This window comes from Puntigrus tetrazona, chromosome 21 (genome assembly GCF_018831695.1).
Source record: "Puntigrus tetrazona isolate hp1 chromosome 21, ASM1883169v1, whole genome shotgun sequence".
NCBI lineage: Eukaryota > Metazoa > Chordata > Actinopteri > Cypriniformes > Cyprinidae > Puntigrus > Puntigrus tetrazona.
In genome coordinates this window covers 205216-219009 of record NC_056719.1, presented here as the reverse complement: position 1 = coordinate 219009, position 13794 = coordinate 205216, and the positions used below count along the sequence as shown (strand labels likewise).

The 13794-nt window shown below is 36.9% G+C and overlaps 1 protein-coding gene across 7 annotated transcripts in view; it reads left to right on the top strand.

Annotated features, from left to right (window-relative positions):
- Positions 1-13794, top strand: part of ptpn13 (protein tyrosine phosphatase non-receptor type 13) — a 62402-nt gene that overhangs the window by 38917 nt on the left and 9691 nt on the right. For 5 of the 7 annotated variants that reach the window (XM_043221165.1, XM_043221163.1, XM_043221162.1 and 2 more), the window contains 16 exons: positions 13-195; positions 356-518; positions 1293-1656; positions 3521-3627; positions 4762-4821; positions 6266-6355; positions 6802-6909; positions 7467-7598; positions 7740-8170; positions 9402-9545; positions 10199-10292; positions 11214-11299; positions 11369-11522; positions 11636-11850; positions 11948-12046; positions 12781-13136. In XM_043221165.1, coding sequence (XP_043077100.1) covers positions 13-195; positions 356-518; positions 1293-1656; positions 3521-3627; positions 4762-4821; positions 6266-6355; positions 6802-6909; positions 7467-7598; positions 7740-8170; positions 9402-9545; positions 10199-10292; positions 11214-11299; positions 11369-11522; positions 11636-11850; positions 11948-12046; positions 12781-13136 — 2786 coding nt within the window. The remainder of the gene's footprint in view (positions 1-12; positions 196-355; positions 519-1292; positions 1657-3520; positions 3628-4761; positions 4822-6265; positions 6356-6801; positions 6910-7466; positions 7599-7739; positions 8171-9401; positions 9546-10198; positions 10293-11213; positions 11300-11368; positions 11523-11635; positions 11851-11947; positions 12047-12780; positions 13137-13794) is intronic. The other 2 variants (XM_043221164.1, XM_043221166.1) reach the window with 2 other exon arrangements.

Sequence of the window (13794 nt, the reverse complement as noted above, 5' to 3'; positions counted from 1 at the left end):
TGTTATATAAAGGTGTGCCAGAGACTGCCGGAATATGGAGTTCACTTCCATCGTGTGCTTCCAGAGAAGAGATCCCTGACTGGCATCATGCTGGGCATTTACTCGAAAGGTGTCCTCATCTTCGAGGTCCTGAACGGAAATCGAACCCCCGTGCTAAGGTTCCCCTGGAGGGATACCAAGAAGATCTCTTTCACGGTAAGATGTTTAAATTTGCAGGTTTACATTTAGTGGAAATCACACAGCCATGCTGAAGTTTCCCAGAAAAACCAAAGAGGTTCGGCTTCAGGCTGTTTCCACGTGGAATAAACTGGAGTTTCGGTAACACGCCGTTTTTCATTGTGTTTCTGTACGGTAGAAAAAGAAGATTTGCTTGCAGAACACTTCGGATGGGATCAAACATCTGTTTCAGACGGATAGTCAGAAGACCTGCCAGTATCTGCTGCACTTGTGCTCAGCCCAGTACAAATTCCACCTGCACATGAAAGCCAGACAAAACAACCAAGAACTTCAGGACCTGGGTGAGAAAATTTTTTAAAAAGGGCAAACAAACAGGCGATTAGAGGTCATTTTTTTCTGTTTTACTCTTTTGAGATTAAAAAAAAAAATCTTTGGAAAAAAAATACTTTTGTTCATAAAGAATGCATCTTCAAGTGTTCAAAAATTGCAGACACTTAGAATGTTGTAAAATGTTTTGAAGATTTATAAAACGCTTTTAAAAAAATTCTGTTCATCATATAATCCTGAAAAAATCTATCACAGTTTCCACAAAAATCAGCATTGTTGATAATATTAAATATTTCTTAAATATCAAATATTAGAATGATTTCTGAAAGGTCACATGACATTACAATGTTATTGTTTTACTTGTACTTTTGAAATAATTTTAAAGCCTTACTGAACTCAAACTTTTAAGCAGCATTTAATGAATTTACGTAGAATAAAAATGTTGTAAGACAGAAGAAAGACAACTTGAGAACTTCTGCTGTTTAATTTCCATAATTTCGAAATGTTTGCATCAAAGAGAAAACAGCTTTTGGTTTCAGGCAAGAATACAAGAGTTAATAAACAAAATGAGAAAAGCTTGTTTGAAATAAGAGGCCTTGAGAAAATTGGGAAGTTATCCAAAAGGCCCATTCTCCTTAGGCTGCTCTTAAAGAATTGCCATTAAACTGAAAGTTTCGGGTTTAAAAATGCACTCTAGGGTCAATACGAGCCATCGTGTAGAACGCCATGCAAAACCATGCAAACCCGAAGTTCTCGGATTTAACTCTTGCCATCTGTTTCTCCTGCAGAGAACTCTCCTCTGAGCAGTCTGCAGTACTCTGACGGGATGGGTGCAGTTAGTCTGTCCCCAAGCTCTGACCCTGAACTCTACAAGAGGATGTCCTACTCTGAGATGTCCCTCAGCAAGAGTTCAAGCCGGATCTCTGTTCCTCCCGATCCACCTTATCCAGGGTTCGGCAGCAGCTCCAACCCCAGGATGAAGAGTCGTTCCCATCACAACTTGGGTCAGCTGCCTGAGTCGCCAGAGCACAGAATGGTGCCTTTCAGTAGCCAATCACAGAGCAGCATGACACGATCACAAGTGCTTGCATCAACACACCAGCGTGCTAGCTCCGACACTGACTCTATCGCTGTAGCCAGACAGCAGGAAGGGTGAGACACGTGCAAACATTATTTATAAAACAAATGAAGTTATTCACTGTTTTAAATTCTTATCTTATCTCTAGACTCGTCTTCTGCTGTCATTAAGCGTCTCACTTTCCTCTTTTTGTACCAATCTCCCACTCTGAGTGATTTATCTTTTTTTTTTTTTTTGACATCTTTAAAAATGTCTCAATTTCCTGATCTTCTGCATTTTTTTTCTTGCTCTCTTGCTCTGCTGTTTTAAAGCGGTCTTCTCCTTCAGTAAGTTGTCTTGTAAATAATGTCTTTACACTTGTCTCATCTTTTTTCTGAAAGTATGTTGTCTTTATTCCTGTCTTTCTTTACACTCCCTCTCTTTCCTGATCTGCTGCTGCTGTTTTATGTACTCATCTTGTACTCTTGCTCTGCTCTGTTACAGTATTTTTTTTACAGCTGTCTCACTCTCCCCACCTTATACAATTAGCTTACTTTGACACTTATTTCACAATGCACTACCCTTTTCTGCTGTAGTTTGTCACCTTTGTCCCATCTCACTCTCCTGATCCAAACAGTTTGTCTAATTTCTTTCTACTTGTTTCTTTTTCTTCTCCTTTTTCATTTTCTTTTAGTGTCTTTTATACCCATCTCGCTCTCCTGCTCTTTTTTTTTTATATATATAAAAAGCAATGTGTCTGGCATAGCTCAGTCACCTGCTCTACAGATGATTTATCTTACATCTTTACGCCCATCTTTTTCTCCTGCTTTCTTTACACTTCTCTCACTCTACTTTATCTCCTAAGGTCTTTACACCTTTCTCACTCTCCTTTTCTTCTGTAGTTTTTTAATTAGTCATTAAATCTATTTTTGACACCTGTATCAATCTCCACTTTCTGTAAAGTTTCTATTATCTTTACAGCAGTCTCACTCTCCTGTTCTGAAGCATTTTTGCTTTACATCTGTACAGCCGTCTCACTTTTTTGCTTCGCTGCAGTTGGTTTTAACTGAACACCTCCGTCTTTCTCTCACGTTTAGCATTGTGTACATCTTTTTAATGTTATTTTTTTTTATTTATCACTCTTTACCATTGACACGGTTTCTCTTTTGTCAAAAATACTGTCACAGTTTTGCTTTTTTCTCTTTTGTCTTTACACTCGCCTCACTCCTGCTCTGCTGTGCTATCAGTATCTTTATATCCATTGTCTTCTCCTGATTAGATTAAAATCTTTATACACACTCATATTTGTTTCGTAAAAGTAGATGGTAACTAACTTTTAGTGTCTCTTTTGTATCTCTGCATCCAATCAGCACTCGTTTCAGCGTCTGTCTCACTCTCCTAATCTGCAGCAGTTAGGTTTATTTCTTCAAAACAGTGACATTGAGTCTTCTGTCTTACGTCTTTATACTCGTCTCGCTCTCCTTCTCTGCTACTTTCATTTTTTTTACACCCATCTCAGTTTCACGCTCGTTTGCGGTTTGTGTTCTAATGTCTTTACGCCCGTCGCACTCTCCTGTTCTGCATTTCTCTGTTGCTCTGTCGCTTGGCACTGAGCTGCCTGGGGCCAGCAGCATTAATCAGCTCTCGTGGGAGACCGACAGCCGCTGTGCGTGCGAGAGTGACAGTCCTGAAACTGTGTTTGCAGACGTCGGCAAACATTTTTATGTTCCTGCGAAGATAATTGTGACGTTTTAGGTGTAGTGCACGCTCAATGGGTGAGGTCTTGATTTAGCAGATTGTGATCAAGCACGTTTTTATGAATTGAGTGTATAATTCTGGTGTTGCAGAGTGTGTCCCGGATTGATCGGCGAATGCATTTATTCCTCTCTGCTGCTTGAAGCAATAGCATCTACACTGGTTTTCATGATCGTTTTCTTTTTTTCCCCCCTGCTTCATCAGCGTGTTCAGCAGCACGGTCGATGACAGTCCCCACTGGAGCCCCAAAAGCTTGAAGAAAGAGTCAGACTCTTCCTCCTGTGAGGACGCGGGACAGGCGTATGTCGTAGGTGAGGAGAGCGAGACACCACCGGCTGTTTCTTTCTTATCTCCACTCGCACATGGCTCATCACCCTCAAAGAACGTGCCTTTCTGCTTTTGAACGTTCTCTAACTTCCTTACTTTGTAGTCTTTCTCTTCTGATAGTCTGTCAGGATAGTGGGCGGAATCCGTCTGCGCGACTCTCTGCGGAGTCGGTCGCTGTCTGCCTCTTTCGTTTTATCTTTTTAACAGCTCTCTCCCTCTGTTCCCTCACCCATCTTTTCATTTTACCTCTCCATTTCATCCCATCAGCCGCTGTCAGATCAGAGAGAGCAGCAGCCCAAATCCTCTCAACATCTTCCTCCGCATGCAGAGAGATGCCATAAAGAGATTACAGTCTGAATTTATGGGCTTGTACATGCATCACTGCATTTCTATATGTCAGAGAATAATAGAAGCCTTTTATAGAATTTAATAGCCGCTGTCGGTGTTTGGCTGATGCTGGTTTTCAGTGGATGTGGATGATATTATGCTGACAGGCTGTGATTTTTACCATGCAAAAGAATTGGTTTCGGGTTAAATTGACCCTTTTTATTTCCTTCATGCATGGTTTTTTGTGCATGTACATAAATGCAAAGCAATGATTTTTCTTTTTCGGGTGACACACACTCAATTCTTTTACTTTTCAGTCTCTTCTTTTGGCATGTAACACCATGGGTCGTTCAATTCCTGGTCGAAATGCACTTAAAAATATGTTATGTAAAATGAAAACACTGTTTTGTGTTTCTATAGCCTTGATGAAATCATTTATCGTTGCTTTTAAATTGACAAATTTAGACATCAATCATCAATAAATACACAACTTTGTTATAGTAATAATAAACAATACAACTGGGATTTTTAGCTACAGTTAATTCATGTGTAAAAAAGCAAAAACCGAAAGAATGTCATAATACTCACTAGGTGGCGTTGTTTAAACAAAAATGCATTGAAAGTAATATTGTCAAATATTGTTTTCAGTTTTAACTGTTTATACATACACATACGTACATGCATGATGATAAACATACAAACAAGCAAAACAAAAATCTATATTTTGGATGTTTTTTTTTTTATGTAGTTGTGTCTGTCTAGTGACTTTTTTCTTCTTCTCTGATCTCCAGGTGTGAGCATGCACAGCTCTGGAGTGCCCTCTACTCCTGCCTCCTCCATAGGAATCACTGGTACGCTGAAGAATCATTTAGCTTTGCGTTGCACAGCACAGCTCTGTGTTTCTGTTTCTTTTCAACGGTCAAGTCCTAAACGTTGGTAGGAAATGTCATGTCCTGGTCTGGCCCTAGAACACAAACATCTGCTAAAATTGCAGTGAACTTTTACGTGAAGCAAAACAGGCCTGGTTTTAATGTCAATAACAGTAGTTTACCTCGCAGTAACGTAGACCTCCGCTTAATCAGAGCTCAGGAACCCAAAGTCTGATAGGAACATGCCAAATCCAACATGCTCCGGATTGCTATGACTTCTCTGGTGTTTTACATGGCATGGAGAGCATCTTTTCAAACGCACGCTTGGCTCAAGCTTCATTGGCGTCTGTCTCTGGCTCAGACGCATTCCGCTTCACTGAGCTGTGTGTTTTTTAGCAGCTCTGATATAGTGTGTTGTGGGCTAATCTCCCTCATCCTCGGGAATGAGCTTCGGGCCACGGCTGTTAGTATAGCACATCAGAGCTTGGCCAAACATAATGCCGTCCCTTAGCACCAAGACACTAGTTATGAAAGATTAGCCCAGCTTATGGAGGGCTGTGCATGTGTTTGATACACAGAGCAAGCATTAGCCTGGTTTCCCTAGATCTTGCCAGTTCTTCAACCAGTTACATTAAAGATGTATATATTTCCTAACTTTTTTTTATTTGATAAATTCAAAATGCGACATTTAACTTGTTGTTCTTGCTATTATTATTATTATTATTATTATTATTATCATCATCATTATTAAGTACAGTTTTTTTTATGCAAACAAATTGAAATGTTTTGTATATAAAGTCTGAATATCAATAGTAATACAAAATAGTAAAAAAAAGTACTGAAACTAAAAAGCATTTTTTAACAAATATATTAAAAACAGTATAAACATTGAAAAACAAAAGCTGAAAAAAAACATAATTCTATCATCATCCCACTTTATTTATTCATACTTATTTTATTTATTGACTTGCTAATTAATTTTTTTATTAAATCTAATAATGTGCATATTTATTTATTTATAAATTAAATCTACTTCGATTTAGCCTACTTAATTAAATCTGCTTCATGCATTACAGATACTTTATTTTATTTTAACTTCTAAAGCTAAGCTCCATAAAAAATATGTAATTAAAAGTAGTACAAAAATGGCATACTACATGACCCCTCTAAAAGTAAATGAAAGATAATTGCAATGCTCACTGTGGTCTGTAAAGATTTTTATTGTTTTTTTTTTTATTATTATTTTGTGATGCTTGTTTTTTGTTGTTGTTGTTCATTTTGAAAATTTAAATTTTTAATTAAAAAAAAGTTTTAATTGTGTTGGTGGTGGACTGACCTTCTGAAAGTCCTCAGTCTGCGTTTGTATGAATAAACGCTCTGTTTTTAAAACCCAGACCTCTTCCCCTTTGGTATTTCCCACCCACAGACTCCTTGAAGAAGAAAGTTCATGCCTTACCCTCCCCAGAGCGAGAGATACAGGCCGTAAATCTAAAGAAAGACGTAAAGTATGGCCTGGGTGAGTAACAAGACCCTCTGCAGCACAGGGGTTCGCATGTCCAGTCAGAATAGAATTGCACTGACACAAAAATCCTGTTAAGCGGCTGGATTATCAGAATGCACACACGCACACACACACACACACGCACGACTCTGACAGGAATAAAGCACAGTGTGATGTAGTGCAGAGGTCTGGCAGTCCTCACAGCTCACACACTGTGATTAATGAATCCCACTTCTGGAGAGAGAATGTGCTGTTTACATCCACCTCAGATGTGACCTGTACTGAAATAACTTTTAACTTTATCATTATTCAGCCTGATTATGATGCTATCACTGATAAGAGAAATACACTGAGCATATGCACAAATGACAGTTTCAGTATAACAACGTTGACTCTTTGAACATTTGTCTTTTTGTAGCAAGATAAAGGAGAGTGAAGTGTGTGGTTTGTGTTGCGCTCAGGCTTTCAGGTGGTAGGTGGAGAGAGTTCTGGCCGCCAGGACCTGGGCACCATCATCAGCTCCATCACACCTGGAGGACCAGCAGATATCAACGGCTTTCTGAAACCAGGTATGAAATTGGAGAGGAGTGGTGATTTCACCCTTTAGTTTTAATTTTTATGTAGCTGTTTGAATTATGATTATCCGTTTTAATATATGTATTTGCTTGATTAAATTAAAACAAAAAAAAAGAAAAAAGCTGAAATATTTTTTTCAATAATTATTGTTTGTAAAACATTAAATATCTATAACACTTTGAATAATTCCAGAACAGTTTTAGTATAATTGAGATGCTGTTATAGTTTTTTATTACACACACACACAGGCACGCACACACACACACACACACACACACACACACACATATATATATATATAGAATGTTCTAATTAAATAAAAAAATTATAAAATGAATATTAAAACAGAAAACTTTTTTCCAGTTTTAAACTTTAGGGGTTATTTTATTCTTATTTTATTCTTTTCATGCATGTATAATGTTCTTGTATAATGTGTATAATTTTTCTTATTATTTTAGTGCGTCAAGTTAAAAAATAAACAGAAAAAATGATGAAGAATATGTACAATATTTCCAAGGTTGCTAACTCCACATTTTTGTACTTCCTGAAGGTGACAGGCTTTTGAGTGTGAACGACGTCAGCCTGGAGAGCATGTCACATGACACTGTGGTGGAGATTCTTCAGAACGCCCCCGATGATGTCACGCTGGTGGTCTCTCAGCCTAGAGAGAGACTGTTTCCAGGTAATGGAAATAAAAATTTGAGTTTGCATGTGGTTATTTTTTAAGAATACACAAGACTTCACCCGAATAGACTTTTTTTGGAGAAATCTGTGTTTTTCGTGATGCCAATACTTCAAACAAGCCATTTTTTGCCTCTCTTAGACTCACCTTCAGGAATCCATCACTACAAATCAGCCACACAAAATCAGGAAGTAGATGTGGACTCTTCCTCTGAAGATCACACACACTCTCCCAGCCCTCCTCCTGCCGCTTCCAACAAAACATCTCCGCCTCTGTCCATTCGACAGGGGAGCATCAGCTCTCAGGACTCCAGGACAGAAAGCTCCGGCCTCCTGCAAGCAAGTCTTAATGGATTCCATCGCAGCGTTCCCACCGAGGGTCCGGCACCTGTGCAGTCGCTCGCTCCTGACAGTAAACCCTCAGTTGAAGCTACACCACCAGCTTTACCCCCTAAAACCAGAAAATCCAAAGTGCCAGACGTTCCTAAAGAGCTGGAATACTCAGACAGAGGGGATTCAGACATGGATGAAGACACATACTCAAGTACCCAAGAGAAACATAAGACTAAAAAGGTAGAATCAGTCTCAGTAGTGATTTAAATGAACTTTGACTCTCAGCTCGAGTTTCTAGTCAACATCTGTTGGAACTTTGAGATGTGTGCTTTTTAAACTTCTCAGAAAATATTAAATTGCTTTTTGTTGAAATAATAGGACAGTTCTCCCTCGCTCATTCCATTCCTCGTTGGAGTTCCTCACATGGCATGAAATGCAGAACATAATTTAGAATTTTTTTTTTTTTTTTTTAAACACATTTCACATTTACACTGTGCTCTAACCAGGTGTGAGTTGAAATCAATGTGTTTAGTAGCACTTGCCAAGGAAAGCCATGTTTTATTGAGTTAGGGATGCCAACTCCTGCAACTTTTGTCTTGCAGAAACCGTAAATTGTGCTGATTTTTGAGGAGAGGTGTTTTTTTAAGGAGTTTCCCTCTTTAAATGCTTCATAGACTTAGTGTTATCTAAGAGGTACTTAGGCCAAGTTTGGAGTCAGTAAGATTTTAATGAAAGAGGTTTATTATGCTGAATAAGGCATCATTTATTTGATAAAAAATTTATTTTGGCAGCAAAATGGTAACATTGAGAAAATATTATTACAATTAAAAATAATCTTTTTTTTTATTTTTTTTATATCGTTTAAAATGTAATTCCTGCGATGCACAGCTGAACTTTCAGCAACATTACTCCATTCTTCAGTGTCACGTGATAATTCAGAAATCATTCTACTAGGCTATATTCGCTTCTCAAGAAACTATTATCATTATTATCATCAATGCTGCTATAATCCTGAATAATTTTTTCAGGATTCTTAAATAAATAAAAAACTCAAAAGCCTTTTTTTTTAATTAAAATAAAATAAAATGCATTAAAAATGAAAATAAAATAAAAATCACACTGACCCCAAACTCAACAAATGTTTTGGCATTAATTGTCATAAAGTCTGTATAGATGGAAAAACTCCTGGTTAGTACATGGCGTATCTCGTATTGAATTATTTATTTCTCAGTTCCACATTTCTTAGCCCTTCTCTTTAAAAGCTGATATCAGTACATACACTTCAGAGTCACACAAATGTGTCGGATAACTGCTTGTGACCGTCCCTCTGTTCCTTTCTATCCAGTTGCATTTCTGAAAGTAAATGCAATGCAGTTTTGCATGTCAACTCCATTAACCTCTGACCCCTTGACCCTTGCATGTGTACGGCTGTGCACGGCCTTGTATTTACCCAGCTCTTCTCTGTTCGCAGGGGGTTTCTCCCAACACCGTCACGGAGACTTTAAGTGCTAGTAGCCCAGAAGTCAATAGCCTCCAGCCTGGAGATCTATTTGACGTTGAGCTGTCCAAAATAGACAGCAGTCTGGGCATTAGTGTCACGGTACTGTTCGGAAAGGTTTCCGCTCTCTTTTTTTCTCCTTTGTTTCTCTTTGACTGACTTTTGTGTGCGTGTGTGTGTGTTGTTGTTTTTGTGCCCATAGCCCTCGCTACTCTCTGAAGCTCCTCGCTTGGCTTCAGTTTTGGGAAAGTAGATTTGGCTCTTTGCATGCAGATTTTTACAGGCATTTGAATTGGCTCCCTCACTAACGGTAAAACCCAAACACAGTAGGTAGAGCAAAATGCAGAAACGGACAAGACAACACGCCACATTTACAGTTGTTTTGTGTTCATAACAGAGAAGCACTAATGCCTGCATGGATTTGCATTCGCCTCGTCTGCCGTGTGATTTTTACAGTGATCATTTTTTGAGATTTATAAGCATGTTGGTGAGGTGATATGAAGACTTTTTGCAAATTCAGTATTTCAGAAAAATGCAATGAAATGCAGTAATCATTTCACTCAAGAAATCAAGTGGTTTGCTTTTTCGTTGTAAGGATGGGTGTCGCTAGGTAAAATCTAGTTCAGTCAAAATGATTTAAAAACGGATCACTAATCTCATAATCTAGTAATGATATAATGAGCATGTCCAATTGATTTCTTAATACACGCATAGGCTCAAAACACAGAGCACATTATTTCCCATGATGTTAACATGTTTGTCTGTGTCAGGGTGGATCAAACACAACAGTGAGGCATGGAGGGATATATGTCAAAGGTGTCATTCCCAAAGGAGCAGCAGAGCTGGATGGGAGGATAAAGAAAGGTAAAAAAAAAAAAAAACAGTATATGTATAGTTTTTGAGTATCATTGTTTGTGTCATTGTTGTACTGAATGTAATTTATGCATGTTTTAAAAATGAAAAAATTTCTACATTTTTAAATGGATATTTCGAAAAATAAATTGTCCGATTAAAAAAAAATTATATATGTGTGTGTGTGTATATATATATATATATATATATATATATATATATATATATATATATATATATATATATATATATATATGAATGTATATGTGTGTATATAAATGTGTGTGTGTGTATAAAATATATATATATAAGAACATACTTTTACAAAATAATAGCATAATGCATAAATAAATAAATAACTATAATATGATGATTAAGTTCTTGTTTTGAGGTTTTCACTTTTTGTGAATTTTCTATAATATATCATTTATTTTACAAATTGTTAAATTAATATCCCACATACCTAAGTAGGTGCTGTCAAATGACTAATCATGATTAATGACATCTAAAAAAGTATTTTGTTTATATCTATGCGTGTGTACTATGTATATGTATGTAAAAATGCACATGCATGTATATTTTTATGGAAAGTAAATGGTTTATAGTTTAATATATAATATAAATTAATATATAAATATATACATAATTATATATATATATATATATATATAATATATATATATATATATATATATATATATATATATATATATATATATATATATATATATATATATATATATATATATATATATATATATATATATATATATATATTAAATATATATTGTTGGACAGTGGCTAGATATTAATATATTATACTCTAATATATAAATAATATAACGATTATATAACCAAAATAAAAAACAATCAACAGATTCCCAATTATAGAATTACAATTCTGCAAGCCTGACAGTTGATTTTGCCGTACAGGTGATCGTGTGGTGGCTGTGAACGGGAAGAGTCTTGAAGGAGCGACACACAAACAGGCTGTAGAGATGCTGAGAGACACTGGACAGGTAAGAACTGCACTGCGCCCCCTGGAGGACTGTGCATCTCTGAAAACTAAAATAATTCCCGCTGTCTAGGTGGTGCATCTGTTAATGGAGAAAGGTCAGCCCCCAAAAGACAGCATCCATGCCCCTCTGACTCCACAAGGCACTTCAGAACCTCAGAACGCAGTGGTAGAGGAGCCGCCGCCTCCACCTCCGAAGAAAGCGGAATACAGCTTCATTACTCCAGGTGTGAGGTGGAATCGACACACTCGTTGATGAACGTGAAAATGTGCTGGAGGTTAAACGTATTGGACTTTGGAAGAGTAAATCGGTGTGCTCTTTCTTGTTTACCCCCTTTAGATAACACATTTGATGTGGGTTTGCTGAAGAACACGTCTGGTCTGGGCTTCAGTTTCAGCCGCGAGGAGAACGTTCCCGGAGAGCCCGTGGGCTCCAGCATGGTCCGGGTCAAGAAGCTGTTTCCAGGGCAGCCAGCGGCTGAGAGTGGCCGAATCGAAGTGGGCGACGTCATTTTACGTGTCAATCAGACGCCACTCAAAGGACTGTCACAACACGTGTGTTAACCCTTTATTTACTACATTCTAAAAAACAAAACTAAATATGTAAATAACATTATTAAAATGCACCAATTGTTCGTTGGTGTGCTGTCAGGAGGTGATCTCTGCTCTGAGGGGCACAGGACAGGAGGTGACCCTTCACTTGTGTAGACCGGCTCCTGGGGTCTTGCCTGAGATGGACTCTGCCATTAAAGTAAGACTTTGAGTTTGTGATCTACATTCACACACACGCGTGCATCACACTCAAGAACATCAGGAGAAAAACAATTAAAAATCATAGATACACATATTCCATTCCAGGATACAGATTATTTTGAGTCCTTTTTTTTTATTATTGAGTCCAATTTATTGTGGGTCTTTTTTTTGTGTGTGTGTTGTTTTTTTTTTTTGTATTTTGAGTCTTATTTTGATTATTTTATTTTGTATTAAATTGTATATATATATATATATAATGCATTGTATTATTGTATTTTATTAATATTGGTTTATATATCTTTTTATTTCGAGACTTATTGTTTGTTTCTTTTTATTTCATGTAACTTATTTGTTTGTTTATTTAGTGTTTTATTTATTAATTGTAATTTGAGTTTAGGGTTATCGTTGTATTTAATTTTAAGAATTTTGAGTATTTTATTTTATTTAGCTTTGAGTATTAATTATTAACTTCATTTTGAGTTTAAAGATCTATTTTGGGTGTTATTCTTTTTTTGTTAATTTGTTTAATGGAGTTATTGCATTTTATTATTTTAAATATTTTTATTTATATATGTAATATTTTTTAATTAATATTTAGTTGTGGTTGTATTTTAATTTCAGTATTAATTTCTGATTAATTTTTTTTCTAATGGTCCACCTTTGTACATTAGCACTGCCCATTTTGCATTATTTCACATCTTTATAATAAATTCTAAAATGATCTATCCCCAGACACCCATACCGTCTCCACGAAAGGAGCCCCGTCCCAAGCCCCAGCCCGATGCCAAGACAAGCTCCCCGCCTCAGACGGAGCGCCCTCGGGCAGTGGGTCCTGTGGAAGAGGCTCTGGAGAGGCTGATGGTGAAGTCGCCCAGTCGCAGGGACAGTTACAGCGACAGCACAGACAACGACGAGCTGGAGGAGGCCTTCAGTCCTTCCAACCTGGAGCAGGCCAGCCAAGCCTGGGACTCAAGTGTGTACCAGACCCCCATGGCAAGACTCCCATACGAGACGGATATGGACGACACCATACGATCGGCTTATTACTCACCTAAACAGTCTATGTCTAGACCAGATGTCAGCAGAAGGTCAGAAATGTATTCTTTAAGCATTTATTGTTAATCTGTTTGCATGTGAGAGCCTTTAATAACTTTGCTTTGTCAGCTCTTTCTAAGTAAACACTGTTCTTGCATAAGCAGACGTGGTTGTTTAATGTAATTGGGCCCAGGTTACAGAGTTTAGGTGTGACGGCACTAATTCAGTCCTGTGGGAGTGTTTTGCTCAGTCTGTATCATGTGACTGTGTCACACAACATGACAGCCAGCAGCAGTTGTTTGCGCTGCTGAATGCAGTGTGATAGATTTGCAGAAAAAATGACGTGGCTTTATTTGACTGAAGCTTATTTTTCCATAGCAGAAATTATAATAATAAAATGACAGAAAAGGGGTCAATGTGTTGTATTAATTTATTATACAAATATTATATAAAACTATTTGCAGCATTTCCATGTTTTTTTTTTTTTTTTTCATTTCAGTGTTGATCTTAAAGCATTTTTTCTTTTGCTTTTCTTTTTTAGTAGATTTTTTTTCCTCTTTATTTGTTAAAATTACAATTTTTATTAATCATTTTGTATTTTTAACGTTCTTAATAATTTTATTATTGATTTAACATCAATTTTTCATGTTTTATCTTTATTGACCATCTCATGGAGCATTTCATTTTCTTTTAAAATTTTAATCTTTTTTT